This window comes from Sturnira hondurensis, unplaced genomic scaffold, assembly GCF_014824575.4.
Source record: "Sturnira hondurensis isolate 20B ecotype Veracruz unplaced genomic scaffold, ASM1482457v3 Scaffold0006413, whole genome shotgun sequence".
Taxonomy (NCBI): domain Eukaryota; kingdom Metazoa; phylum Chordata; class Mammalia; order Chiroptera; family Phyllostomidae; genus Sturnira; species Sturnira hondurensis.
Genome location: NW_028079044.1, coordinates 26,732,555 through 26,760,215, shown reverse-complemented (window position 1 = coordinate 26,760,215; position 27,661 = coordinate 26,732,555). Strand labels below are relative to the sequence as shown.

At 43.0% G+C, this 27,661-nt stretch overlaps 1 protein-coding gene across 3 annotated transcripts in view; it reads left to right on the top strand.

Moving 5' to 3' along the window:
* ANKRD46 (ankyrin repeat domain 46) overlaps positions 1–27,661 on the top strand; it is an 82,420-nt gene that overhangs the window by 25,295 nt on the left and 29,464 nt on the right. For 2 of the 3 annotated variants that reach the window (XR_005066802.1, XM_037048283.1), the window contains exons 9-13: positions 4,033–4,125; positions 5,504–5,707; positions 12,008–12,121; positions 14,081–14,158; positions 18,075–18,131. Coding sequence is in view for 2 of the 3 variants with exons in the window: in XM_037048283.1 (XP_036904178.1) it covers positions 4,033–4,125; positions 5,504–5,707; positions 12,008–12,121; positions 14,081–14,158; positions 18,075–18,131 (546 nt within the window). In the remaining variant the exon portion in view is untranslated. Of the gene's footprint in view, positions 1–4,032; positions 4,126–5,503; positions 5,708–12,007; positions 12,122–14,080; positions 14,159–18,074; positions 18,132–21,014; positions 21,618–27,661 lie in introns of those variants that run through there. The other variant, XM_037048284.1, reaches the window with a different exon arrangement.

Genomic DNA, 27,661 nt, shown 5'->3' with positions numbered 1-27,661 from the left:
GTTCTGTTATGTAGCAATAGCTAACTGATACAAAGCTGTTATATTATTTTTCTCCTTAGTAGAATTATGTTATGGCTGATATGTTACATGTCATTTCAATTGACTTCAAAAAGTTTACACTGTGATTCTGCATGGAATGAGAGTTATCATTTACACTGAAAGGCAGAGACAAAATGTCAGGGCTCCCTTTGCTATTTGTAGAGCAAATGTTCATCTTTGAAGAAATGATTACAGTTCCCTATTTTCTTGCAAAGCAACAACCAGGTGCTTTTTGGCCCAGAGAGAGGAAACTGCTTTGTTTTAAACTAAGAGATATGCAAATGGGCTGCCCAGCACAGGCCAAGTGGCACCACTGAGGGCAGGAGAAGTCACTAACTGCCTAGGAATAAAGGGAAGCAGTTACCAGCCAGAAAAGGCTGGCAGACAGGCTCAGGGACCGTACAGCGCTGTCGCTAGGCACTGTCGCTAGGCACTGTCGCTAGGCACTGTCGCTAGGCACCGTGTCGTCATTTAATTGGCAGTGCTTTCTTAGTGTCACAGAAAATCTTGGCATCTGAGAATCAGTTTGACAAAACCGGACATCATTTTTATTTACATCTCCCCCACTGACCACCAGCCCGTGCAGGCCGTTTTGGCTCAGGGCCGAGGACGTGGGTACATGGCTGAGCAGACACAGCAGGCCCCAGCGGCCAGAATGTCAGAGGAGGAGTTACAGCCCCGATACCCATCCTTCCTTAGGGGACTTTTTAAGAGACTAAGATCCAATCACTCCTACAAAGCTCTTCTAAATTCGAAGGCAGCAAAGCAAAATATCAATAAATGTTTAATGTTCACTATTGTATTCTTATGGCTAGACTGTGGTTTGGAGTTCAGTTCATATCATACTTTGATCCACATATAATCACATTCAGGGCACTTATACCCATGTTATATGAGTTGGCACCTAATTTACCAGTTTAAATGTTTACTGAGGCTCATCACTGTTTCGTTTTTGCTGTTGTAATACATTAGTATTTGTATCTGGGTTACTCGCTATTCTGTCCTCGGTTGAGAATGCATCATCTTGGTCTAATATCGCTCATGTCTTTGTGGCGTGGTGTCCAGGAACTCGTGGTGGAGAGAGCTGGGCACTGCCTGCATCGAAGTCTGATTTCTGTCTGTCCTCGTTAGGGAGCGGCAAACCAGGGAGCAACAGCCGGCATTTCTACTGCTTATTGCTGGAGAAAAAGATGGCTGTGGAAAGCACAGTGAACTGCAGCTTCAGGAACGCGCCCTGTCACTTGCTCTGCCACAGGCTTTCTCTCTGTGTGACCTTGGACCAGACACTCTGTCTTTCTGGAACTGAAACTGCAATGCCCCCCTGTTAGGCGATGAGGTTGAATTAACAGCCTCTTAGTTGCCCCCCAGGTTTAATGAACTATTGTTCAGACTTTAGCTCTTTTCCTGGTAAAGTCTTCAAAAAGTTGGAGTTGATGTCATACTAACCTGGGCTATTGTCATCGTCATCATCATTATTCCCCGACTCCAAGTGGAGGTACTGAGAAATCGACAGGGGCCCAGGTTGGTGGGAGGGAGAGACCACCATCACTGCCTTCTTTGGGAAGCCCTCCCTGGCTCCTCCCAGAAGAGATGCCTTCCTCCTCTCTGCTCCCAGGGTCTGTGTTCGAACCCTCTGTTACGGCACTTCTCCCCCAGCATTGTAGATACTGGTTCACGTAGGTATCTCCCTAACTAGCTCTGAATGGCCAAGGGCTGTGTCCTGGGTGCCTAGGATATATATGTGGGTGAGGAACAACCATCCTTTTAAAAAGTTAATATGCTGGCCTGTATGATAACTTTGTGCAAATTAGTAAAAGGTGCCGCTTCCTCCAGGCAGGGCCCGTGGCTTGGTGAGGGGAGTGTTGGCTGACCACAAGCCTCCTGATACTGCCACAGGCCCATGCCCTGGCCCAGGGCCAGGGCACATGGATGCTCGCACATCCCTGGCCTTGCTCCGCTGTGCATTCACCAGCTGGAGCCAAGTAGCTGACGTCTTGTCTCAAAAGGCACGTGTGCTACATGTCTCACTACTGCACCCTCTGCAAAGGGCACTAGTGTACGTGTGATTCAAGCTCACGAGAACCATGACGTGTGATCTCACGTGGTTTGAAAAATTAGGCTGTGCCTAAGTCTCCATTGGTGAGCCATGTAACAGAGTTGACGTTTGTCTCAGCTGACTCTGTCCTTGTCGGCAGTGAGGTGCTGTGTGCGATGTGTTTGAGTGATGGCTTGTGATCTCACACTCAGAGGCAAACACTGATGACAGTAGTGAAACACAAACCTTATGTTCCTGTTTCTGTAAAACATTTAAACCTCTGTCCCAAGTCCCCTAAAGATGAAAGAGGTGTCCTCGGTTCATGCTTAGTGTCCCGGTTGCTGTTTCACTTGATTCGGCCAGGATTCCTCTTCAACATTGTCGCCCTATGTGGACAGAGCTCTAACGGCAAGTAGAATTTGGGAAAGGAGGTGTGTGGCTCCTCACACCCATCGGGATTCCATGCTGGTGTGGCATCGAGGTTCAGTGTTGGGGGCAGTTGGCCACAAGGAGAAAGTCTCGGGGTGTGCAGCTGCCTGTGTGGCCAGAATGCAGTGGCTTGGGCCAGGGTCGGAGGGCCACGTGGAACCTCGTGGTTCTCCTGAGCTCTGGTCACACCCATTCTAAAGCCCCTGCAGAGGGCGCAGCAGTGGGACTCAGAGCATAGTCCCTCCTCGAACTGTGTGTCAGCTACTCGCTCCAGTGGGTTAGTGTGCAGTGTAGTGGTCAGATCTGGGTTTAATCCAACTCTGGCCCCATAGTCGCTGGGTCATCTTGAAAGTCGTAACCCACTGCATCTCGACTTACCCATCGATAAAATGGGAGTAAGTTTTCTACCTCCACAGAGTGGTTTGGAAAAAGCAATTGAGGAAATCTTTCTAAAACAGCGTCTTGACAAATACGATTTTCTTCTCTTTGAAGTCATCTCCTTTTCTCCCAACCTAAACAGCAAAGTCAAAACTTTAGTTGGCTTTTCTAAGCCTCTTAGAGATAAGGCTTCCTGCCAATATCACAGAGGGACTCAGTACGTAGACTTGTGTTCAGGCCAAGGTGTCAGTAGGCACCCAATGATTGGCAAAGAATGACTGTGTGTTTGCTGTAGATCTCAGTGTAACACTGGATACGTTACACTGAGGCAAAGGACCCAGGGTCTTCCCTTGAGGGGTTAACAGTCCAGCCCAGGACCCATGGAAGACTCTTCAGTACATGAAACAGCAGGACAGGCTATTTGTATCGATTCAGATCCCATCAGTTTTACGTGAAAATTCATGTCTCCCCAAACCTCTGTCAACCCTGAATGTTACGTATTTTTTGGTCTTTGCTAAGTTGAAAGGGAAGAAATTCTTTGATTGCTAGTGCGATTAAATATATATTTGTCATTGGAATTTCATTTTGTCATTTGCTGATCTGTACCTGCTAACTTTCCAATGTTTACATCATTACTATTGCTTTATAGAAATAGTATTAACTCTTTGCCTCATCTGATATACTTATTTTTTCCTGGCTTGGCATTTACTTGTTGGTTTTGTTCTTGGTGGTTTTTATATGCAGAAGTTTTATATTTTCACATATTATATATTCCTTTATTATGGCATTTTGTCTTTGTCTCTTAAAAAGTTATTCCCTACTTGAAGATCAGATAAAAAATTCACCTTTATTTTCTGCTGGTTCTTTTATGGTTTTTACACTTAGAGCTTTAATGTATCTGGGTTTATGTGATTGGGCGATGCGGGGCAAGAGCTAACTTTGTTTTTATTTTCCCTTCCAAGCGCTGTCGGTTGCCCCTAAACCACTGAACAACCTTTTTTTTACACTCACTAATTTAAAAAGTGACCATTACAAAAAGCTGGGTTCTTATATATGTCTACTTGGGTTTGTTTTTCATACTTGAGTGGGTTTGTGTCAGATTAACTCATTTCTGCTAAGCTTGCTAATTTTACAACGTATGTTGCTTTAAGGCCGTCCAGGACATTCAGAAAGAGTGGGCCAAGCCCACACGGGCGCAGAGGCAGAAATTAGAAGCTCTCCAGAAAGAAGACAACCAAATGAAGGTGAATCAAATGTTGCACCAAAGCCACCCCCCCCCCCGAAGGGAGTTAAAGAAACGTATCAGAATTGGGCTGTTTCTATAATTTACAAACCTGCCAAGCACTAAAAGTGGGACTTTTAAAACATGAGAATACTTTTCATTGATTTTTCTGATGGTAACATTAATAAAGGCTTTCTGTTTAAAGATCCTAAAAAAATGCAGATGATACATTGTGAGTCTTTTATCAAGTTAGTTAGTATAGGCCCTCAACATTTTTAATGGCCACAGAGTATTCCCTTTAATGGTTACCATGTGGCAAACCAATGTCCCGTCGTTGGGAGTCGGGTCATTTCCAGATTTTGCTGCTATGAACCACTTTGGCAGCGAGCGCCGTGAGGCCTGGGACCCTGTCTGCCGCATACCTGCCCGTGCACGGTTCCTGGCCGAAGGTCCCTGGGCACCGCGACCACGTTTTCTGCCTCTGAGTTTACGTCCTGCTGCCCTTCAGGATCTGTTTCTAAAAGTCCAGTTTTCAAGCCTCCGTAAGGATGGTACCGACTCACACAGCCTGTTTGCAAGCGGTCTGTATGAGTCGGACAAACAGGACGTATTTTAACCGGAGACATGGCCTCTGCTTCATTGTGCTGTCTTCTTAAATCTTCATGCTTTGCCATTGTTCACGACTGAAGCATTGATTCCGCACAAAACGCAAACAAAATTTAGAGGACTCCTTTATGCTTAGGCTGATGTAGAAACTAATTCTCAAAATGGTAGTTTGAGAATGTTTTTGACGAGCTGGAAAGAAACAAAGAAAAAGGGAAAAGCAGGTACAGCGAGAAAGGGAGTCATAAGCTTTAGGGAAAGACCGGAAAAGAACCAGGTTGTCACTGGGGGTGGGTGGTTGGGTGGGGGGGAGGGAATGTCCTTCTAATCTGACCCTGTGTTAAAGTGAGAAGTCCCCTGTGTGCTCACACATCTCACAATCCACCCGTCAGGGCTGTGGCGGAGCTGGAAGAATGAGGTGGGCTGGCCGAGCTGATACCAGCTTGTTTAACTTCCTGCGATAGAATCGCATTATCTTAATCGATTCACTCTTTTCTTCATCATTCATGTATTCAATATTTTTATTCCCGCTGAGCACAGTAACAGGAGCAGGGACGCAATGGTGAATGGGGCAGGGGCACTCCCTGCCCTGGGGACACACCACGAACTTCCCCAGGCCTTACTGTCAGAGAGCAGGAAGGGCAATGCCTTCCTCTGCATTGTCCAGAAGAAAATGGCGCTCCCGCTGTCTCTCAGTTCCCTGGGTTCTTCTAGAATGGCAGGAACCTCTCACATGAGCTGTTCATCTGTTTCAAGTGGTCTTTTGCTTTCTCCTCCTCCTCCTCCCTTTGGAGCAGTTTCTGGAGCTGTCCCGGGAGGTGCGGCACTACGGGTACCTGCAGCTGGACCCCTGTGTCTGTGACCACCCGCAGCTCGGCTGTGTGGCCGTTCTTTCCGTCGGCAACCACGAGATCAGCTGCCGCATCACCCTGCCCGATGACCGGACCCAGGACATCACCTTCCAGATGAGCAGAGTGAAGTGCTGGCAGGTCACTTTCCTCGTGAGTATCTCGGCGCTGCCTCACCCGTTATTGAAATTTCCACTCACGATTTGAGGTCCTGTTGTTTTGGATGACCGAGTTCATGCAGGCGACAGGTCTGCCTTTGAGTCAGCACCTCCAGTGAACAGGCATCTAAGCCACGGTAAGCACCACCCAGCAGCAAAATGTACTTATTGTCTGGTACAAGCTCCCCACCCATGGCAGCAAAGATGCCATCTCTCCACCTTCCAATAACAGGCTTCTCTGCTGCCTGAAGGGTGGCGCGGCAATAACAGCGTGTGCAAATAACAGCTATCATGTATAGAGCACTTCACACGTACTTAGAACTGACAAGATCGCTCCCGTGGAAACTGCATGCTGAGCAGTAAGCTATACTTAAGGATCCCTTGGCATCATACCTGCATTGCCGCCTCCTCCCAGGAGAAGCCCTTATGCTCTGATCTGTTGAGGCCCTGCTTTGCAGGTACGCTGCAGGGCATTGCCACATCTATTGTTTAATTCTTACAATAACTCAGTGAGTTACGTGGGATTATCTCCTTTACACAGGAAACTGAGGTTGCCCTAGTAGAGGACACATTCTAGTAGAGCAACCGCAACGCCCAGTTGTTAAGTGCACGGAATCCAAGGGCATTTCTGATCCGGCGCCATATTAGACCTGTCGCTCCTCTTCTGTTTTTGTGGGCCGCTCCTCCCTTCGATCACTTCGCAAATGCTGGTGTTTCTTGGGGTTCTATTTCTAGCATCTTTCCTGTACGCATTCTCGGAAACCAATCACCCAGGTCCCTCTCAGAAGGACCGATGTTTCCTTCTGCCTTCTGGACGTCTCCACTGGGCGTCTCATGAACATGCCACACTCAACCTTTCTTTCCCTCTCACGTCCACCCCAGGGTTCTCCCTCCCGTGTTCCCTGTCTTGGTAAGTGGGACTTCCACCCCCACCCCCTAATGGCCAATCGGTAATGTTGAAATTATCTCTGACTTCTCTCTCTCTTTCACTTACCTTACGTGTATAATTGCTGGCGGAGGTCTATTCATTGTATGACCTTGCTATCCATCAGAACACATCCTTTCTGCCCACCCTCACAGTTTGGTCTCAACATCTCCTGCCTAGATGGACCTAGCAGCCTCCTAAACCCTCCTCCGTGCCCCACTCTTCCCCTCCTCGGGGTCAGAGAAAATAATGTCATATGACTCCAGTCCTTTTAAACTTACAGGAACTGGTTTTGTGGCCCCAAGTTTGGTCTGTTGTGGTAAATGTTTCCTGCGTACCTGAAGAGAATGTTCATTCTGCCTCTAGAGGGTGGAGCAGTCTATGACTGTCAGTCATGTCACGTGGTTGATAGTGTTGGAATGTCCTATAACCTTATACATGTTCTGGCTACTTCTTCTATCAGTTATCGAGAGCAGTGTTGAGGTATGCAGATATAATTGTGGGTTTGTCTATTTCTTTTGAGTTTTACCAGTTTCTTCCTATCTTGTTTTATGATTCCAGTTTTCTCAGCAGTGGTTTTTGTGAACTATATCTTTATTAGAAATGTATTTATGGTTACTTAACAGTTCTTAATATACATCTTTATCTTCTTACAGTCTACTTTCAATATACCACTTCACAAGAGTTGTAAAAATGCTTTCTGTCATTTGTGATATCTGTTGCCATACTCTGTTTCTACATGTAAGCTTCTGCTACTGTGTAATTATTTTTGCTTTAAATAATTACTTGTAGTTAAACTTAAAAAATTTTTTTAATTTATTTTTAGAAAGAAGGAAAGGGAAGGAGAGAAGTATCAATGTGTGGTTGCCTCTCGTGTGGCCCCACTGTGAACCTGGCTTGCAGCCTAGGCCTGTGCCCTGACTGGGAATCAAACCAGCGACCCTCTGATTCACAACCCATGCTCAATCCACTGAGCTACACCAGCCAAGGCTTATAGTTAAACTTTTAACTTTGATATAGATTCATGTGCAGTTGTAAGCAATGGGGCAAAGATCCCGTGTACTCTCTAACCACTCTTCTCAATTATTTTATCTTGCAAAACCATAGGATATACGGTATCACCACCCAGGACATGGGCGTTGATACATTTCCATCACAAGGATCCCATCTCCCATCCCCGCTCCTCCTTAACCCCTTCCAACCGCTCATCTGTTTGCCATTTCCACCGTGTCATTTCAAGACTTTCATATACAACGTTTGGAGGTGACGGGTATATTTATCACCTTGGTTGTGGGGAAGGTTTCATGGATGTTTGCATGTGTCCAAACTCATCAAATTTTATGCATTAATTGTGTGCAGTTTTTTGTATATTATATGTCAATAAGACTGCTTTTAAAAAAGAAATACACATAAAATGAGGTTACGTATTGATCAGTCAATGGAAATGTGATCAGAGGTGCACAGGAACTGAACCCTGTATTTCTCCTTGGGCTATGATTCCGTATTTGGTAACTCAGTGTTTATGGTGACTTTTATAGAACCTGACCACTGTGAATAAGAGTTCACTCTTCTTAGGGGCTAAAAAAATATATATGTGAAAGCTAAGAATTGATTATATTTTTCTTAAAAAGAATGTTTCCTGGCCAGGCAGCTCAGTTGGTCAGACTTGTCTCAATAAACCAGGGTTGCAGGTTTGACCCCCACTCAGGACACAACAAGAGGCAACCAGTGACTGCATGACTAAGTGAAAAAACGAATCGATGTTTCTCTGTTTCTCCTCCTCTCTCCCTCCTCCTCACTCTTTAAAATCAATACATTAAAAAAAATTAAGAAAAGAATCTTACATGAATGGAATCCTATAGCATGTAGCCTATTGGGATTGACTTTTTAAAAAAATTCAGCATAATTCTTTGGAACTTCATCCAGGTTGTTATGTATATCGGTGGTCTGTTTCTTTTTATTGTAGCGTAGTGTTCCATGGTATGCGATGGCTATGATTTAGCCATTTGCCCAGTGAAAGGGATTGTTTGTTTTCAGTTTGTAGTCATTCTGAGTAAAACTCCTAGAAACATCCACGTCCAGGTTTTTGTCTGACCACCAGGCTTCATCTCTCTGGGATAAATGCTCAGGAGTGCAATTGCTGGGTCATATGGGAGTTGAATGTTTAGGTTTTTTTTTAAGAAAGTGCCAACTTGTTTCCCAGCGTGGCAGTACCAGTTTACATCCCCACCAGCAATACACAAGTGATGTAGTTTCTCTGTGTCCTCCCCAACGTCTGGTTGCTATTTTTTATTTTAGTTGTTCTGATGAGTGTGTGGTGATTTTTCCTTGTGGTTTTAATTTGCATTTCCCTCGAGGCTGATGATGTTGAATATCTCTTCAGGTGGTTGTCTGCCAGCTATGTATCATCTTTTCATATCTTTTGCCCATTTTCTACTTGGGTTGTTTGTTGACTGTTGAGTTTTAGGAGTACTTAATACATTCTAGATACTAGTCCTTTGTCAGATGGGTGGTTGGCAAATATTTCCTAGTTTTTTCTGTCCTCTTAACAGGTCTTTTGTGGAGCAAAGGTTTTTAATTTTTACAAAGTATAATTCATCAGTTATTCCTTTTCATAGATTGTGTTTTTCAGTGTCAAGTCTAAGAACTCTTTGCCAAACTCTAGACCCTGAAGTTTTTTTCCCTGTAGGGTTTATTTCTCAAGGTTTTGTAGTTACAGGGTATTCATCTAAATCTATGTTCCATTCTGAGCTGATTTCCATATAAGGTGTGAAACTTAGAACAAGGTTCCTTTTTTGCCTACGGAAGTGCAGCTGCTGCAGGACCATTTGTTGAGAAGGGTTTCTCTCCTCAGTGGGATTGCCTTTGCTCCTTTACCAAATCCAGTTGGGCGTGTTTGTGTGGGTCTATTTCTGACTTATTCTGTTCCACTGATCTCTGTCTCTATTTCTCCACCAATAATACCACACAGTGGTTCTCTTCCTTTGTAATAGTTTTATCGAGATACAATCCACATACCATGCAGTTCATCCATATAAAGTGTACATTTTAGTGGCATTTCGTACATTCGCAGAATTGTGCAACCATCAGCACAATCAATTTCGGAACATTTTTATCACCTCAGAAAGCAGCTCCACACCCTTTACCTCTTTCCTCCCTAACCCCCAATTCCCATCAGCCCTGAGAGATCAGTGATTTACTTTCTGTTTCTAGATTCGTCTGTTCTGAACCCTTCACGTTAACAGAATCGTATGTGATCTTTTGTGACTGGCTCCTCCCACTTACTGTTTCCAAGGGTCATCTCATCACGGTGCATATCAGTATTTTACTCCTTTTTGTGGTCAAATAGTATTTTGCTGTGTAAGTATAACATGCTTGGTTTATCCACTTATCCATATAGACGGACATTTGGGTTGTTTCTACCTTTCGGTGGTTATGAATCAGTGCCGTGAGCACGTGTGTACAAGTCTTGTGTGGACACGTGTTTTCACGGCCCTTGGACTTAAACCTAGGAGTGGAGTTGCTGGTAACGCTGCCCTGGTGGTGACTCTATGGTTGGGTTTTGAGGAAATCTCAGGCTGTTACCCAGAGTACCTGCTCCATCTTACATTGCCAGCACGAGGGTTTGATTTCTCCACATCCTTGACAGTACTTATTATTTGACTTTTGAAATCATAGCCACCCTAGTGGATGCCAAGTGGTATCTCATTGTGGTTTTGGTTCAGTCCTCGTTCTGTGCTTCATTGTCAGTAGTTTCTTCTTGCTCTGGTTTTAAGATTATTGATCTTTTTTCCTATAGTGCCTAACATGCTGTTTTCCTCATGCAATGGATTTCTATTTCTTTTACTGTATTTTTAGTCTCTAGAAATTTCATGTGGGTGATTTTTATAACTCCATTGTTCTTCTGATTCTGATATGTTTTTCTCTAAATTCTTGAGTGTGTGGAGTATATTTGAAGTAACTTTTAGTACTGTTATTTACTAATTCCATTATCTCTGTCATTCCTAAGTTTTTTCTACTGATTAATTTGTCTCCTATTTTCACAGCATACTTTGCATACCAGGCAGTTTTTTATGGTGTGGCAAACATTGTGAATTTTGCATTGTTGAATTCTGGATTTTGTTGTATTCCTTTAAAGAGTATTAGACTTTGTCCTGGCATGAAAGGAAGTTTCTTGGGTTTGAATGTATCTATTTAATTATTTGTTGGCTTGCTTTTAAGCTTTTTGCAGGTAGGTCAAGGGCAGTCTTGAGGGCTTATTTAGACCTTTACTCGTTAGCTCTCTCTCAACACTTTGTTTATTATGGTCTTTCTACTCTGGTTGATAGAAACACAAACCTTTTCCAGCCCAGTTTGTGGGTTCCTGGAGTTGTTCTGCCTACTGCATGTCAGCAGCTCTTTCCCCAGCCTCACATGCACAGTCGTTATTAGAAAGCAGATCTCTGGAGCTCTTTCTCTGTCCACAGCCCTTGTCTTTGTTCTTCTGCCCCACACATTCTAACCCCAACATCTTCAAATGTTAGCTCTTTCTCTTCAAGTCAGCATGACCCCCGGGCTGGGTTCCCCCTCCTTGTCCTGCATCCTGGAAATGCCTCCAGGCAGTAAGCTGGGAAATGGTAGGGCTCACCTCATTTTTTTTTCCTCCCTGAGTTAACAGTTTCATGTTACCTGTTGTTCAATGTTTGAAAACAGCTGTTTTCCAGTTCAGTTTTTACACTGATGCTGCCAGACCAATATTTCCAAAATATAAATCAAATTGAATTGTTAGATAGCCTTTAAATCATTTAATAAGTGCCTACTGCTCTCGAGATGAAGTCCAGACTCCTAACGTAGCTCATAAAACCTGTAACAGTTCGGGGTCTTCAGTGGCAAGGAATAGAAACCAGCACTGTGGCTCCAGTGAGAAAGGGGAGGTATTGGAGGAAGACGGGGTAACCCACTGATTTAAAGGAAAGGCTGGCGCAGAGGCTTAGGAAAGCCAGGAGCCAGGGAGCTCCAGGTTCCTAGGAATCCTTTATCAGGCCTTCTCCCTGGGTCTCTCTGCCCTGGGATCAAATGAGAGCACAGAGGGTGTTGGTTCAGTGGGTCTGAGTTTGGGTCATAGGACACCCTTCAGGAAGGCAGCTTTCCCGACAGCCCCACCTGCATACCCATAGTGGATACGAGATGGTTTTCCCTAGGCGTAGGAGACTGCATTGCTGGGAGGAAGAGGAGAGATGCTGTACTGCAAAAACCACAGGTGCTTTCTACCAGGCTTTCCAAATCTGGCCCTAGCCTGCCTCTCTGTCTCTTCTCGCACCCACCATGTGCCTGGCAGCCTGTGCCACTTAAATTTCTATGGAATATCAAGTAATATCTTTTCCTCTGTAGGGGACTCTGCTGGATATGGATGGGCCCCAGCGAACTCTCCACCAGAACTTGGAGCTCAGGTTTCAGTACAGCGAGGGGGGTCGCTGGCAGTGGTTTGTTATTTACACCAAACAGGTGAGTTCTTGGGAAGACCTTGAAAACGCACGCTGGACGTTCTCTTCCTTGCTGGGGTGGACACAGCACATAACCCGAACTCTTTGTGGTTACTAGAGTTTGCTATGCACCCTCTTTTTGGGCTGTGATACTCTTTTTTATTTTGTTTTGTTTTCCTAGTCACCACAGCCTTCATATCCATTAGAAATGAATTTAGTCACCAAATAACAGAACATTCCACTGCCAGTAGCTTAAACCAGGCATCAGGAAGCTTTTTCCTCAAAGGGGCAGATGGTAATATTCTAGGTTTTGAGGTCCATCTGGTCTCCGTTGGAACTACTCGATAATGTGAAACATTCTCAGGAAAGTGACAGGACGTTTGTTGAGGCAAGATTTGCAGTCCTTGGAGACACCGAGAGAGATTTTGCTAGTGAAACCACCCTCCCTCCCCTAGAATGCTAAGTGCAATAGTTAAAGTTTATTATGGTCTTTTAATCTAGTCTGTAGCAAAGGAGTTTAAATCACCATACAGAGGTATAATAAACACTCTTTTAAAGGATTCCTAGTAAGGTCGTATTTCCTTTGGAGTGTGGGTTTATTGAGACTACTTTCGGAAAGAGCCCAAATGTGGCTTGTGTGCCTTGCAAATACATACAAATGAGGGCTTGGGCCCAGATCTCTTCTAGGTCCTTCAAACAAAAGTTCAGTCTTTTTATACTTAATAAACCTTTCCTTGCTTATAGCAGAGTCCTAACCTCCGTATCTATGAACACCGTATAGTAATATGAAATCAATACGAACCTTTTGGGACATCATTGAACAGCCTTCCCAGCTGCATCAGCTCAAGGGGTGTTTTGAACTACTTCCTAACCTGGTTTTGTGTAGGCTGCGTTTCTGCCCAGACGAACAGGGTTGGTCCCTACCAAAACCTAGGCTCTTTTCCTCATTAGCGGCAGTGTCTTTCTTCCCTCTTCCCACGTTTCTCTGCCCTTAAAGTTCAGTGGATTCCTGTCATGTGCCACGGTCCTGCAAGACTCTGGGCTGTTCTCTCTAGGTAGCCCTCTCTCCCTCTAACTATTTCTATGAACTGCCCCACCAGAGTTCTCCACATGGGCTACTCCCCCCAACCTGAGTTTTCTTTCTCTCTGTTCCTCTCCGACACCACTGCCTGCCCTGCCCCCCATAAAGTGACCATTCTTGAGCACACACTTAGACTAAGTTCCTGTAACCTCAGACTTTGAGCTTCGGTTGTCTCAGGCCTTGGTAGGGCGGAAAGAGGAGTGAGCAAGCGGGAACTGAGAGTAGGACGAGACAAAAAGGACGAGTGGGAAAGGAACAACCAGGAAAATCACAGAGAACCTTACATTTGGCAAATAGGGGTGCAGGTTCTGGAACAAGGGAGCCCCAAGTTTTTTGTTGCACAATGTGTAGCCTGTGTCTGGGACTAACCACCATGAACCAGCAGTAAAGCCACAGGTATAACTGGGGACAACTGTCGGTTTTGAAAGTGAATGATTAAAGGTACCCAAAAAATAAAACAGCAAAGAAAAATAACGATTTTTTTCAGTTTCAGCCATATTCTTTCAAATAGACAGGGTGCTATTTATACCCAGGTCTCTTAGTTATTATGCATGCAGTTAATTACAAGATTGACCAATATCAGCTCATCTGATTACAATAATAAACAATTTTTATTATTCATTCCTTATAAAATATGAGATGCTTACAAAGTAATAGGAAAAAAAATGAGACCCTGGCCATTTTTACCTTTTAAAAATTTACTGTAAATATATCCACATAACTGAGAAAAATTTTCATTACTTATTAATTACATCTTATGCAAATTTGTGGGAGTTAAGAAAAAAATCTAAATTCATGCTATTGGAGGGCAGAGCTCAAAATCTGCCTAGGGGAGTGAGGAGGGAAGGAAGAGAAAAAAGATCTTTAGCTGAGAGACTTCCTTATTTCTGTATTTTTTAGGCTTTTTTGCTGAGCAGCTGCTTGAAAAAAATGGTCTCAGAAAAGATGGCAAAGCTAGATGCAGAGAATCCAGAGATGGTGAGTGCCCTTGTCTGCGTCTGGTTTTCACTTAAGTTCCCACCATCAGCATACACTGAACTACCCTCATCAGCTCCCTGGACCTGGAGCGAGGAATCCAGCCCTGAGCTTCTCTGCCCTCTGGGAGCTCCGTCTTTGGAATTCAAGCTGTTTTCCGAGGAGAATCATCCTTGGGTTGCTGAGAATTCTCTAACCTCTATGCTGTATCCTTGTCTTTCTGCCTTCCCCCAAAGGGAAGAATCTGGATTTATCATAAAAGCTACATTATGAAGTCAGGGTCTTGAAAGGCCTTTAACAGCAGCAACGATCTGAAACAAGCTCTACAGTTTTGTCTCTAGAAAGAACCCCCAGCCTCGTGATACTGCCGCTGTGCCCAGGTAAAGTGTCTTTAGCAGTTAGGAGAGGCCATCAAGTAAAATGAGCTCTCGAGCCAGTAATTTTTTTCTCAATATAAAATTAAACTTTGTTTTTCTAGTCAACATCCCTTTAATAAAAGGCCTGCTAACACACTGAAAAGGTTGGTGCAGGCTGTAGAAAGAGTTACTGAGACAGAGTTATTTTTCACCTTGCTTTGTTACCACCACGATCTAAGGATGCTCCTAATAGCACAATGTAGTTCTAATTTTTTATGATTACAAGTACTAGTGCCTGGTTGGCATTTATAAACATAATTCTTTTCCAGAATATTACCGTTGTCTTTAAAAGTACAACAGACAACATTTGGAAATGTTCCCTAAGGTTTTCACTTAAATTTAGTCCTTTATGTGAGGGTAGATGACATCTTAGCTTAACATTGCTCTCTCTTGACTTTGTAGCTTTTTTCTAAGAAAATAGTTTCATTTTATCCTTATTTCTCTTCCAGATTGAAAATATTTTCCCAGGGAAAATAAAAATGCACTGCCTCTTGGTGTCGAAACAATTCAAAATGTGCTCCAGGAGCAAATTACGGCAATAAAAGGATCAAGGACACTGTTTTAAAAAGAGTAATAAAATCTAACCTCTTAGGCAGGGTGCACTCCCTTAGGCTCCAGTTCTTATGGATGTAAAAAGAAGAAGAAAGAGAAAAGTAATTAACTGAAGCAGTTCCATTTAAAAGGGAGAAATGCCCTCAAATGGGGTTGAATAAAATGTAAGCTACTTCATGCAAGGAAATACTTGTACCATGAATAGCTAAAGAGTTTGCTCAATAGTAGGAGAGAGCATCTAATTAGAGTTTTCAAGAGCAGCGGCCACGGGAACTACGTTCCTTAGAGCTGCACAGAAACTGAAATCTATAGTTTATCCTTATGGCTGATCATAAAATCAGTGTATTAGTCAGTATTTATATTTCTTTATCCGAATGCTCAACAAGTTTTATTTCCACAAAACATTTTTTTTTTATTTCTTATTTTTCTTCTCAAAAAGACAAGTTAAGAAAGAGCCTTCCTCTTGAATATTGGCATGTTGTAGGGATGGTCCCCAGTTCAATGTGGAATTTCGTCTACAAACCCCTGGGTAGCATGGGACCCTGGCAGAGAAAAAACAGGTCAGCTGTTTGAACTTCAGCTGACTCTGGGCCTCCCTTCAAAGCACAGTTGGAGAGAACAATTCATTTTATGTAGCTTAATGGAGCCATATAAATGTACGGCCGTGGTATTTCCTCCCACATAAAGTTTGAGCTGACGCATAGCACATGTAGAAGGCTCATATAGACTAGATTCAGAGGTTTTTCTTTTGCAAGGCAGAATAGATTCCAAGATTTTGATAATCATGAAGAACCTGAGGAAGAAGACAGAAATTGAGGAAACTGTAATCAAATGAGTCCCATACAAAGCAGATTGTCCCTGAAAGCAGATTAAATAGCACTGTTTTATCTGAGTAAGAAGGAAGGAGTAAAAGAAGGAATTGAGTGCCAACTTAAAGTTAATTGGCTCCGTTAGCTTTAGGCAATGCTTTCAAAGGTAGATTTGAAACGTTTATGACGAGATCATTAAAATGTGAAGTTAAATGCACTCAACAACAATGTAAACAGTCAATAATAAAAAAATCCCATTAACGTCTTCAAGGCAATATTAACTGCAAACCGGAAGGAATAAAAAAAATGCTCCTACACCAATGCCTAAGTAAGGTTTGTTAATATTTGTTACTTTTAGCTGGAACAGAATTATAAGGATTATTTTATTTTCAAATAAAGTATATTAGGAGTTAATTTGGCTACCTATTACCAAAAAAAAAAAAAATAGCGCCATCAGCAAAAGAAAATCACTTCCCATTTGTAGTGGGTTCTATTTTATTTTGATATGGGGAGAGGGGAATGAGACTGAGAGAGAGAAAAATTCTGTTTTTCCTCAACTCTGTATTTCATTGCGCAAGACCTCTTACAAACTATAATGTAATATTGTAAAATAATAATAATAGTAAAACACATAAAACATCAGAGCATTAATTTCTCACTGCTGAAACTTAATAACTGGTTTTTTAAATTGCTGAGATGGGTCTCAAATATATGAACTTTTTGAATAAGAATACTAACCTAAAAGTATGCATACTTTAAAACAATGTATTTTATAACAAAAGTAAGTTAACTATAGTTACTCTTTTGCAGTGTCATGTCATTTATCCCACTTATTTGGAAACGTCCTGCTCTATAGTCTCATGAATAATAAGACTATAATAATTTATAAGACAATAATAATAATAATAATAATATGAAACTATAATAATAATAATAATAATTTGCCCCTCATTCTATCATTTATGAATGCCTGCATTTGCCATGCAATGGCTAAAAACTGAGCATCCAGCATCAAGGACCTTATTGGTTGGAGGAGAAGGGCAATCAGTTAAGCGACATTTACAGTTATAGAATGCTAAGTGGAGACATGCACATAATTGTTTCACAGCAGTTCTCTTCTTTTACTGTAAGTCTAAGAATTCTTTCCCCCAAACACTGCCTGGGTCAAGTTTACTGGCTCTGCCAGACACTCCCTTTGCCACTCCAGGTTCATTCTCCACGCTTGTCAGCCCTCTCTGTGCCCTGGAGACTGACCTGTGTGTCCTGCGATCTTGCCCTCTGCCCTCTGACCTTGGGCCATGCTCACCAAACCCAGTGAAAGCATGGGACAAAAGCGAGATTGGGGTACTTATTTCTCCCATTCTGTCCCTGTTGAGTCTCTGCTGTTGGCACAGCCTGTATCAGGGGCTCCGCTCCTGTGGGTGGCCCCTCCTTCCTGCAGGTGCAGCTACTCCCCTTCCAGTACCAGCTGCTCTCTTTCCCCTTCAGGCCCAGCGGTGGGAAGAATCACCCTCCCTCAAGACCCCCCCTCCACCCACCCCCCAGCAAGTACACATCCTAGTCCCTGGGGGCTCCAATCTCCCTTCATTGATTCACTTTAATCCTGCCCACACTTCCATTAAATTGTTCCTTTTAAAAACTCTCTTCAATCACCCCAAGAGGGCGCCATCTATTCTCTGCTAGGACCCTGGCTATTAAGTTTGCGTTGTGTACTTGAGGTAGATGCTAGTGTCTTGTACTGCGGTCTGATTCTTCCCTTGATTAATGGTGTCTTTCGATTAATCAAAGCCCCATTTGGCTTTGATTCAGTATATGGATTGGAGTTCTGTGGATTATTTCAGGATTTAGAAATTCATTTTCTTTTGTGGGAAGCCCTTTCAGAATGTGTTAAATCACACTATCCGTAGGCAACCACCAAGATTAAACATGAAGCTACACTTAACTTTTGGCAACTCAATTATTATGCCATTTAGACACTTGCAAATGAAGGGGGACTATGCAGATGACAAGCAGACCTGCTGACTGGCGCCTTTGGGGACACTAAGAGGATTATTGGGGGAGGTGGGGTGTGCTGGTTAAATAGGTTGTTTGTGTGCTTCCTTCTCTAGGCTGTGCTGACTGACATTTCACTAATCTCTTCAGCAGATTGAAGTGCCGGAACCAGGCAGAAGTAAGAAATACAACATTCAACAAAGCCAGGTCTGTGAATAAGATTATGTAATTGATACATTATAATTTTGATAAATCTCCCCTCCCCTTCAAGAAACCAAAGTCATTCTACTGGAATTCTCCTTTTAAGAAGCTCTTCCATGTGGGTTAGGCCAATCAGAGGGCATCAGAGAAGTATGGGGTTTTTTTTTTTGTTTTTTTTTGTGGCAGCCAGTAGGGCTAGCAGAAATGCTTTTCTGAGTTTTTACATAAATATTCAAGAACACAAAATTCTCTCGTGATTACCTTCTATACTCCATGCATGTTTTGGAAAATACTTTCTAGTTTGTGTGTTTTAGTTTCATGGATTTTCCACAGCGTACTCTGCAGAAAAGAACGTGTAAGTTTATAAAACACTTTTTTGAGCATGCAGGTCCGCTGTGCAGATAACGGTGACAGTAGACATCATGACAGAGAGCATCGGTAGGCTCCCATTGTTGCCGGGCACTGTTCTGAGCCCCTTTCTGTGGGCGAACGCATGCATCCTCACCACCACCCTGTAAATCTGTTGAGGAAGCTGGGGCGCAGAGAGGTGCAGTGACTTGCCCCAGGCTGCACGGTAGTCAGAGCTGGAGGGAAGCAGGTGGTCTGACTTGAGAGCTGTGCCTTTAACTCCCTTGGCTAACTCTTCCTTTCTAGTTTCAAATCCTAGAGAAAGTGAATGAGATCCAGTTGGCCTCTTAGTAGCTTTTGAATGGAATTTATTGTTGGTCCAACTCCTGTCACTGGATCTGCTGTGCATATAAAAATACTTAGTATTTAGGGATAGTATTTATAAATATATAAGTATATAGGGTCTTTTCTTGAGTGAATAAGTTCAGGAAAAAAACTAAAACAGGCTAAATGCAAAGCTTTCTCTCTTTTATAATACCATTTCCGGATGCATAGATCAGAGACACAAGATGAGAACTCCACCACTTACTGGCTACGTGTCTTCAGGCAAAAAAAATAAAATAAAATAAGTGTGTTTATGGGCTCCTGAGGTGCTTATTACAGTGCAGACTCCTGGGCCTCACCCTAACAGATAGATGCAGTAGGTCTGGTGTCAGGGCTCTGAATCGGAGTGTATAACAAGTTGCTCAGTGGGAAACACTGCACCAAGCTTTAATTTCTTTAACTATAAAATGTACAGGGAAGCCCTGGCTGGTGTGGCTCAGCGGGTTGAGTGCCCGCCTGTGAACCAAAGAGTTGCTGGTTCAATTCCCAATCAAGGCACATGCCTGGGTTTCAGGCCAGGTCCCCAGTAGGGGGTGCACAAGAGGCAACCACACCTTGATGTTTCTTTCCCTCTCTTTTTCCCTCCCTTTCCCTCTGTCTAAAAATAAATAAATAAAATCTTTAAAAAAATGTACAGGGTAATTACTCCATCGTTTCAATGCACCCATTTCAGCAGCATAGTAATGATATAGAGCTGTAATTCTCAACCTCGGCTGCACATTGGAATCACCTGGGGATATCTAAACACTAATGATGGCTGGCGGGGGGCCTTGCAGCAGAATTTTTAAAAGCTCCCAGGTGGTTAATGTACAGCCAGGATTGGGACCATTGCTCCGGAACAGCGGTTCTCGAAGTGTGGCCCCTGGACCCGCAGCATCGGCATCCCTTGGGAAGGTACTGAAAATTAAAATCCTCAGCCCCCAGACCTGCTGGAACAGAAACTCCGGGCCTGGGGACCAGCAATCTGTGTCCAGCAAACCCTTCCCTTCAGTCTGATGCACGTTCAGATGTGCGAGCCTGTGCCCTAGGACAGCAGGCAACAGACCACACAGCACGGCTGCCATCGACGCCTTGCCGATTCAGATTTCCTCTCGGAGGAGCAGCCTGGCCAAGCTGGCAGGCGCCCTTGGAGCCCAGGGCAGGGCCCGCATGTCAGCAGGGGGGCTGGTGTCCCACCATATTGCATTCCAGCTTATTTTAGCAAATGTTTGTCTTTTTTACCCTTCATTTAAATTATTTACTTATTTACATATATATTTTTAATCAGAGTGCACTGGACATACAATAGTATATTTATTAGTTTCAGGCCTATGACACACTGATTAGACATTTCTATACCTTACCGCAAAGCTTTCTATAGGGCTTCTTCTGCGCTAGGCACTGTCACGATTACTTTCCACGCGTGATCCATTTAGTCCTCATTGTGACCCAGGTATCATTGTTGTTCTCAGTTTATAGCCAAGGGAGCCGAAAACACACGGGGAGTTCTCACAGCTAATGAGTGATGGAGGCTTGTGTCCAAACCCAGGTGGTCTGAATTTGTTGTCTAACAAATAAAGTTTGTTCCTTAAACGGCTCTGTCATGGGGTCTCTCCCATCAAGACAAACCCCTCATAGAAAAACAAAATTCTAGCTGATCTCCCCATTGAGGTGCCCCACATGTATTTCACCAGGGCCAAAGCATATTCTCCATAGCCCTTTGAGATTTCATAAATACTGAAGATATTGAAGGCTAATTTCTCACTCACTGAAGGTTTGTAGCAACCAGAAGCTCTTAAAATGTTTGAAAATAAATAATACACTTTAAAAATATTTGTATTTGTGTGGAATGGGCACTAAAGATTTGGGGTAAAGTTAAAAGCTGCACGTCTCACGGCTCTAAGGCAGGGGAAAAGGTAAGAGGCAGATTCTAGTGTTTCCTAGAGACAGCCCAGTGCCCAGAGGTGGTCTGGAAAGGGATACCTTGGCAGGCCAGCAGGGGGCACTCTCAGCCCTAAATGTAACTAGGGATAAAAACTAATAATCTTTGCTTAAACAAATGTTACTTTATATTGCCTTTTAAATATTAAAATCCTTGACATTCTTATTGTTACTGTTGTTATGGAAATGATGCTTTTCCTATATATACTTCTAACCCCTCTGTTTACTTCACAACAGAAAGACTATTCTAGTTTTCTACCAAGAATAAACAAGATGAAGATAGCTGAAGTTGACTGTGCGTTGGGGACCAGGAAGGAAGAAGGCCTTTGAAGAGAGAGGCTCACTTTTTCAAATGTCCTCTGAGGCTGTCCGGAAAGTGCCTAGTGGTTAAGAGTGAGCTTCCTACCGTCAGTGAAAGAAATTTGACCCCTTCCTATTGGATGGCATCAAGACGGACCCTGTTCAACAAGACTACTTCCGAACTTTGTTAAACTCCAGAGGAAAAAGAAACACGAGCCAAAGTCGTAGCGTTGGTTTTTGCCTCAGTAATGAGCAGTGGCAAATCCAAATCAGTTAGTGTGGCGTCTGCTCTCCAGTCACCGGCCCCTCCTCCCGTGGATGCTGAACACCAGGCTCCATGACGTCTTTCATGTGTCCTGAAGATGTGACTCACCAGCTGGGGAGAAGGGGGCTCTAAGAAATGGAGTCGTAGAAAACGAAATCTGTTTTTCTCCGACGTGTCCACAGCACCAGGGCAAGCAGGGGATGAAATAGTGATTTGTTTCCTTATGTAATTCTGAGCCTACCCATAGAGGTGTACTCCAAGTAATAGGCTTCCCAGTTCTGTCTCTCCACTCTTGTAATTGTATTCCACCCTTAGAATACTAAAATCAGTTCAGTAATCATTTTACTGTTATGAATATTTTTTTGGGGGGGGGAATCAATGGGTATCAGTATCAGGTACCTTTTAAATCTCTTAGATTTAAAAATATGTATCCTTTTTCACTACGTTTTTTCTTATCCAGTTTCAGTTTATCATCATAATATAATTATATATAGAGTTAACACTGCTATAAGAGAAGACAGAAGAATCCATATAATATAATTAGATGAAGTGTAATATTGTGATGTTCTTTCCTAACTCAGTTGTATAACTAATCATGTCATAAATATGAAATATATTCCAGTGACTATAGAATTTACTAATGGAAATTCCATGAGTAATATTTTTGAAGTGTAGAATCTATTAAAGCCCTATAGTACTTATAAAGCAATGCCTCTAGTCATAATTTCTAGTACCATAAAGCTTTAAAAGTAAAAAAATAAAATAAAATTTATATTTATATTTTAGGCTATGGAAATTTTGTCAGGAAGAATCATAAATACCCTATATCACTTGTGGTAAGTGTATTAATAGGTTAGGATGCACTTTTAGATGCGAATGGAAGTTTATCTACTATTGGGACAATTTAAGACTAGTCAAGGCCTGTTTCTTTTTAATGGCAAACACCTACCTACTCTGTCTAAGAGACTATTGTAGACACTAGAAATTTGTTTTGGGGGCCAGAAGACACATTTATTAGGTCAAACTATATGCACATGGTGTTATGTATGACCTATATGTAGGTCATTGGTTGAACTTGGTACATTGGAGGGAGCAATCCCAGACAGAATGTAGGAGGCATCGAATGTGTAGTGTGGGCCCGTGTGTGAAAGGAAGTTGTGANATCCTTTTTCACTACGTTTTTTCTTATCCAGTTTCAGTTTATCATCATAATATAATTATATATAGAGTTAACACTGCTATAAGAGAAGACAGAAGAATCCATATAATATAATTAGATGAAGTGTAATATTGTGATGTTCTTTCCTAACTCAGTTGTATAACTAATCATGTCATAAATATGAAATATATTCCAGTGACTATAGAATTTACTAATGGAAATTCCATGAGTAATATTTTTGAAGTGTAGAATCTATTAAAGCCCTATAGTACTTATAAAGCAATGCCTCTAGTCATAATTTCTAGTACCATAAAGCTTTAAAAGTAAAAAAATAAAATAAAATTTATATTTATATTTTAGGCTATGGAAATTTTGTCAGGAAGAATCATAAATACCCTATATCACTTGTGGTAAGTGTATTAATAGGTTAGGATACATTTTTAGATGCGAATGGAAGTTTATCTACTATTGGGCCAATTTAAGACTAGTCGAGGCCTGTTTCTTTTTAATGGCAAACACCTACCTACTCTGTCTAAGGGACTATTGTAGACACTAGAAATTTGTTTTGGGGGTCAGAAGACACATTTATTAGGTCAAACTATATGCACATGGTGTTATGTATGACCTATATGTAGGTCATTGGTTGAACTTGGTACATAGGAGGGAGTAATCCCGGACAGAATGTAGGAGGCATCCAATGTGTAGTGTGGGCCCGTGTGTGAAAGGAAGTTGTGAGGGAGGCACGGTCGAGAAAGTCCAAGGAGGACTTTGAAGAAAGAGTACAACCAAGTGGAAGCTGAATTGGGGGTACACACAAAAAAGGCAAAGAGAGACCCCAATGGGAGAATGAGTACAGTGTCTGGAAAATGATCAGTGAACTTACTCTATGCGAGCAAAGTTAGTGGTCCAGAAATAATGCTAAGAGGATGAGGCATTGGTGTGCACGCATGAAGGCAGCATCCCTGTTACATGAAGTCAAGCAGTTTATCCCTTATTTGAGGATGGTGAAAACAGAAGCATTGTAGTGTTAATTTTTTAAAGACATTGAGACCATCAATATATGTCAGAATATGAGAAGAAAATACAAGTGTTAAACAGCATTCACAGTGTATTTCATGAAGAGAAAAGGAACCAGGATGGTGCAAAACAAAATTCAAAACTTGCTTTGTACAGTGACACATTCCTCCGCAGTTCTGTGAGAGAAGAGGGGGCTCTTAGCCCCTGGGGGGATTGCTGGACCTGGCTTTATCTAGAAGGACTTGAGGGGTTTGACTCACTTCTGGATCAAAACATGTCATTATTGGGCATAGAGTCTGAACTGCAACTGCCAGAGCGGCCTTGCCCACTGCAAACCCTGGGAGAAGACCCCTGTCAGTCCTGCCAGGGACCACCTCACTCTTCAGGTGGTGTTGCTGGGGCATGACCATCCCAACAGCACAGCCACCCAGCACAGCAGACATCAGCCAGCACACGACGTTCATAACGGTAGGCAACTCTTGAAATCCTTCAAGTAACCTCTAAATGGTGTGGCATGGGGTAGTCTATAGATTCACTCTCCATATACCTGCAAATGCCACCCACCCCCCCCACCCCCCGCCAGCCAGCTTTTCCCCCGACACATTCTCACATTCACCGGCATCACTTCCTTCGCCTCCTCCAGACATGCACCTTTGTTTCTGCTGCTGTTCATATTCCTAAAAAAAACCCAAACTGGCATAAGCTTTCTGCCTACAGGCAAACACACTCCTATTTGAAAATTTCACACAGACTGTAATGAGAATAAAGGGCAGAGCTGATTAAATTGTGGTTAGGTCCGAGGTTCTGAGCCCCTTTGGGTCCTAGGGAGGGAAAGCACATGCAGGCTTTGTCTGAAGATCTGAGGGGCTCTCCCAAGCCAGGTCTTGGTCTAGGGCAGTATGTGCTGAGGTTACAGCTTGCACATCCCCACATGGACAACTGGGAAGCAGATTTTATGTCCTGTATGTACGCTAGAAATCACCATGATTTCACCGTCAAAGAGAATTTGAAAAGAGCTAAGTGATCTTAATTTTCGGAAAACCAAATAGGTTCCAAGGCTCAAGTGAGAAAATGGTGGCCGAAGTGATCGTAAAATGCAAAATGGAAGAAAACGCAGCAAGAGAGATCATTCTACTTTTCCGATGCTTCCTGATCATCCCTCCTCCTACAGAGTGTGGTCAGCGGTCCACTGGGCTGCAGGGGGCCTCAGGATGGTGGGAGATGGAATGGAAAATACTTCTTTCCTTTGTTACACTGGTCTCAATCCTATCATCAGTGGTCCCCTCCAAATGTCAAGAAGTGAGGTGTATTGTGCTCATCATCCCAAAATAAGATGTGCTCAATCAACAAAAAGTATGGCTAACCAATAATTTCTTATAAAATGGCTTTAATCCTTATACATGTGCTTTTCCCCTCACTTTATTGAGGTGTAATTGTATTTGGCATATACATTGCTTTATACTAGCTATTTGTTGTATTCTTCAGGAGTACGTCATTTGTGTAATAATTTTCCAGACAAGAAGAATTGGAGCTTTAGAAAACGTACATGGTGAACTTGGATCTTCGTTCTAGTCCAAGTGCATGTCCCTTTCTGTAGGGCAAAGCCTTTAGCTAAGCACATGGGCTTTGCTTGTGCAATATCGGGGAAGAGGACAGACACTCCACTGATTTAAAGGCACTGACCCTAGGGCTTGTGCATTGTTCCCAATGTTCCCATTGTGGTTCCCAATGCACTCTCCCAGAAATGTGGGGACACAGAGTTGGCTCTACTTCCTGATGGCTTTTCCATCTGTCCACATGAGCATGCATCCGGTGGGCTCGGTGGTGCAGCAGTTGTCAGGGGTGATGATGCTCAGAGCAGCGGGCTGACAATGGTACGTGAGTGGACTTTGCTGTGCGCATGAGTGCTCTGATTCTCACCGGAAGCTGGTCCCAGCAGAATTTCTGGGGAGCTCCAGCCCTTCGTGATAGGGTCTAGTATGCAGAGAAGAGGTGGTGCAAATCTACTGTTTTGGGGTCCCAATCAAGGAAAGCTTAGAAACTGATTTTCAGCAGGACAAAAATGACGAGTAAAACAAGTGAACTGGCAGTTACTAAACATACATACTGCAAAAGGCAACCACTTGGAGATAAGTTCTAATCACGACTCAACTGCAGAGTTGATTCCCAGATTTTGCTTCACAGGAGTGTGGGGAACATCAGGCTTTCCAGAGGCATTAAGTCAACAAGTCCTCCTACCAACCCACAGAGGGGACGCGTGTCCATGACCCCAGCACCCAGCAGGTTAAGGAAGAAAACAGGAGGATTGTATATCATACTTTATTTTCATGTGTTGATAGAACATACATCATAGTGGTTAAAATTGACATAGGTAGCTGGATTTATATCAATTATGTATACATGTACATATGTCTGTATAACAATACTTATACGAGGTCTGTCTGGGAAAATCCAGCCATTACTAATATAACAAGAATGGTTTATGCAACATTGATGTTACCTGGCAGCCAAGGAGAGTGGACTGGAAGGTGTATAAAGGAACAATGATGACTTCACTGTACTTAGTGGGGGGGGGCAGTTGTTGAGTGAGCATGTGCACTGAGTGGCTGGCACATTCAACATGACTGAGGCAGTAGAACAATGAATCTTGTGTTATTGAATCCTGTGAATCGAATCTTGTGTTAAAGCTTGAACAGTCCTCTGTGGGAGCTGTTGGGATGATTCAGAAGGCTGCTGTTAAGGGAAAGCAGCTTCATCACGACAACACACCTGCTGGTGCATCACTTCTCATGCAGCTTTTTGGTGAAACATCAACTCTCCCAGGTGACTCAGCCTCCCTACAGCCCAAGGGTGCCTTGCAACTTCTGGCCTTTCCCCAAACTAAAATCACCTTTGAAAGGGAAAAGATTTCAGACCATTGATGAGATTCAGGAAAATATGGGGTAGCTGATGGCAAATGGGAGAACTATGTGAGCTCCCAAAGTGCCTACTTTGAAGAGGACTGAGGTGTCATTGTCCTGTGTACAATGTTTCTTGGATCTTATAACTTCTTAAATAAATGTCTCTGTTTTTCATATTATGTGGCTGGATACCTTCTGGACAGACCTCGTATGTATTGTTCATCTTTTGTGATGCACTATGGGTAGTTTACCCCCTTTTCTTACCTCATCCACTGTTTTTCTTTTGTCAAAATTAAAATTGGTGACATGTAGTCTGGGGATCACAATGAAGATAGGCTGAGACCCTAAACAGTGAGTTAATGGTAGAAAAACCCTCAAGTCTTACAGCCCTATTGCAAGCTCCCTTAAATGGGACTTGAAAATAAATCCTGTTGGATTATTTACAAAATAATCCTGCTGGGTTATTTAGTTGTAGCTAGGATTCCCAGAGAAGCTTTGAAACATATGGACCTTGGGCTGTATGGTGCTTTCAAACCGTTTGGACTTGGTCTTGACTATGGTCTAGGTGTTGGTATTTTTAAGCTCCTGCAGTGATTGCAATGTGCTGCCAGGGTTGAGAACTACTAACCACCTACTATGTGCCATTCACTGTGGTAAGTACTCAGGGTTTAATGTTAGGCCTGCAACTCAGCTGCCCTGACCCTCTGATGTCATCATTCCCAGGGCACACGTACTGTCTCTGCTGTCTAGAACACTGCCCTTGTTCATTGCATGAAGAACTCCCCATCCTTGGTGTCTCAGATGTCTCCCTTATTCAAAGATATTACCAACCTTTTAAATGAGGTCCCATATTCTGGGACATCATATGCCTTCATAGCATCTCTCCTCTTTACCTTTGTAATGCTTGTCCCCATTTTAGTCACAAGTATTCCTTCCCATTGGAACTTTCACAATCAGAACTCGGGACCAAATAGATTCTGGCAATGAGGAAGAAGAGGCAGATTTACCTGAAGGGAATGAAGTTTAAGCTTCAGGGAACTTGTAGTGGGCTGAAGAACACTTCCTCAAAGATGTCCATGTCTTGACCCCTGGAACCAGTGACTATCTTACCTTGTATAGGAGAAAGGACTTTGCAGCCATGAGTAAGTTAAAGGCCTTGACATGGAGAGAATATTCTGGATTACCCAGGTGTGATCCGTGCGATCCGACAACACGGATCACATGGTCCTTACAGTTAGAGAAG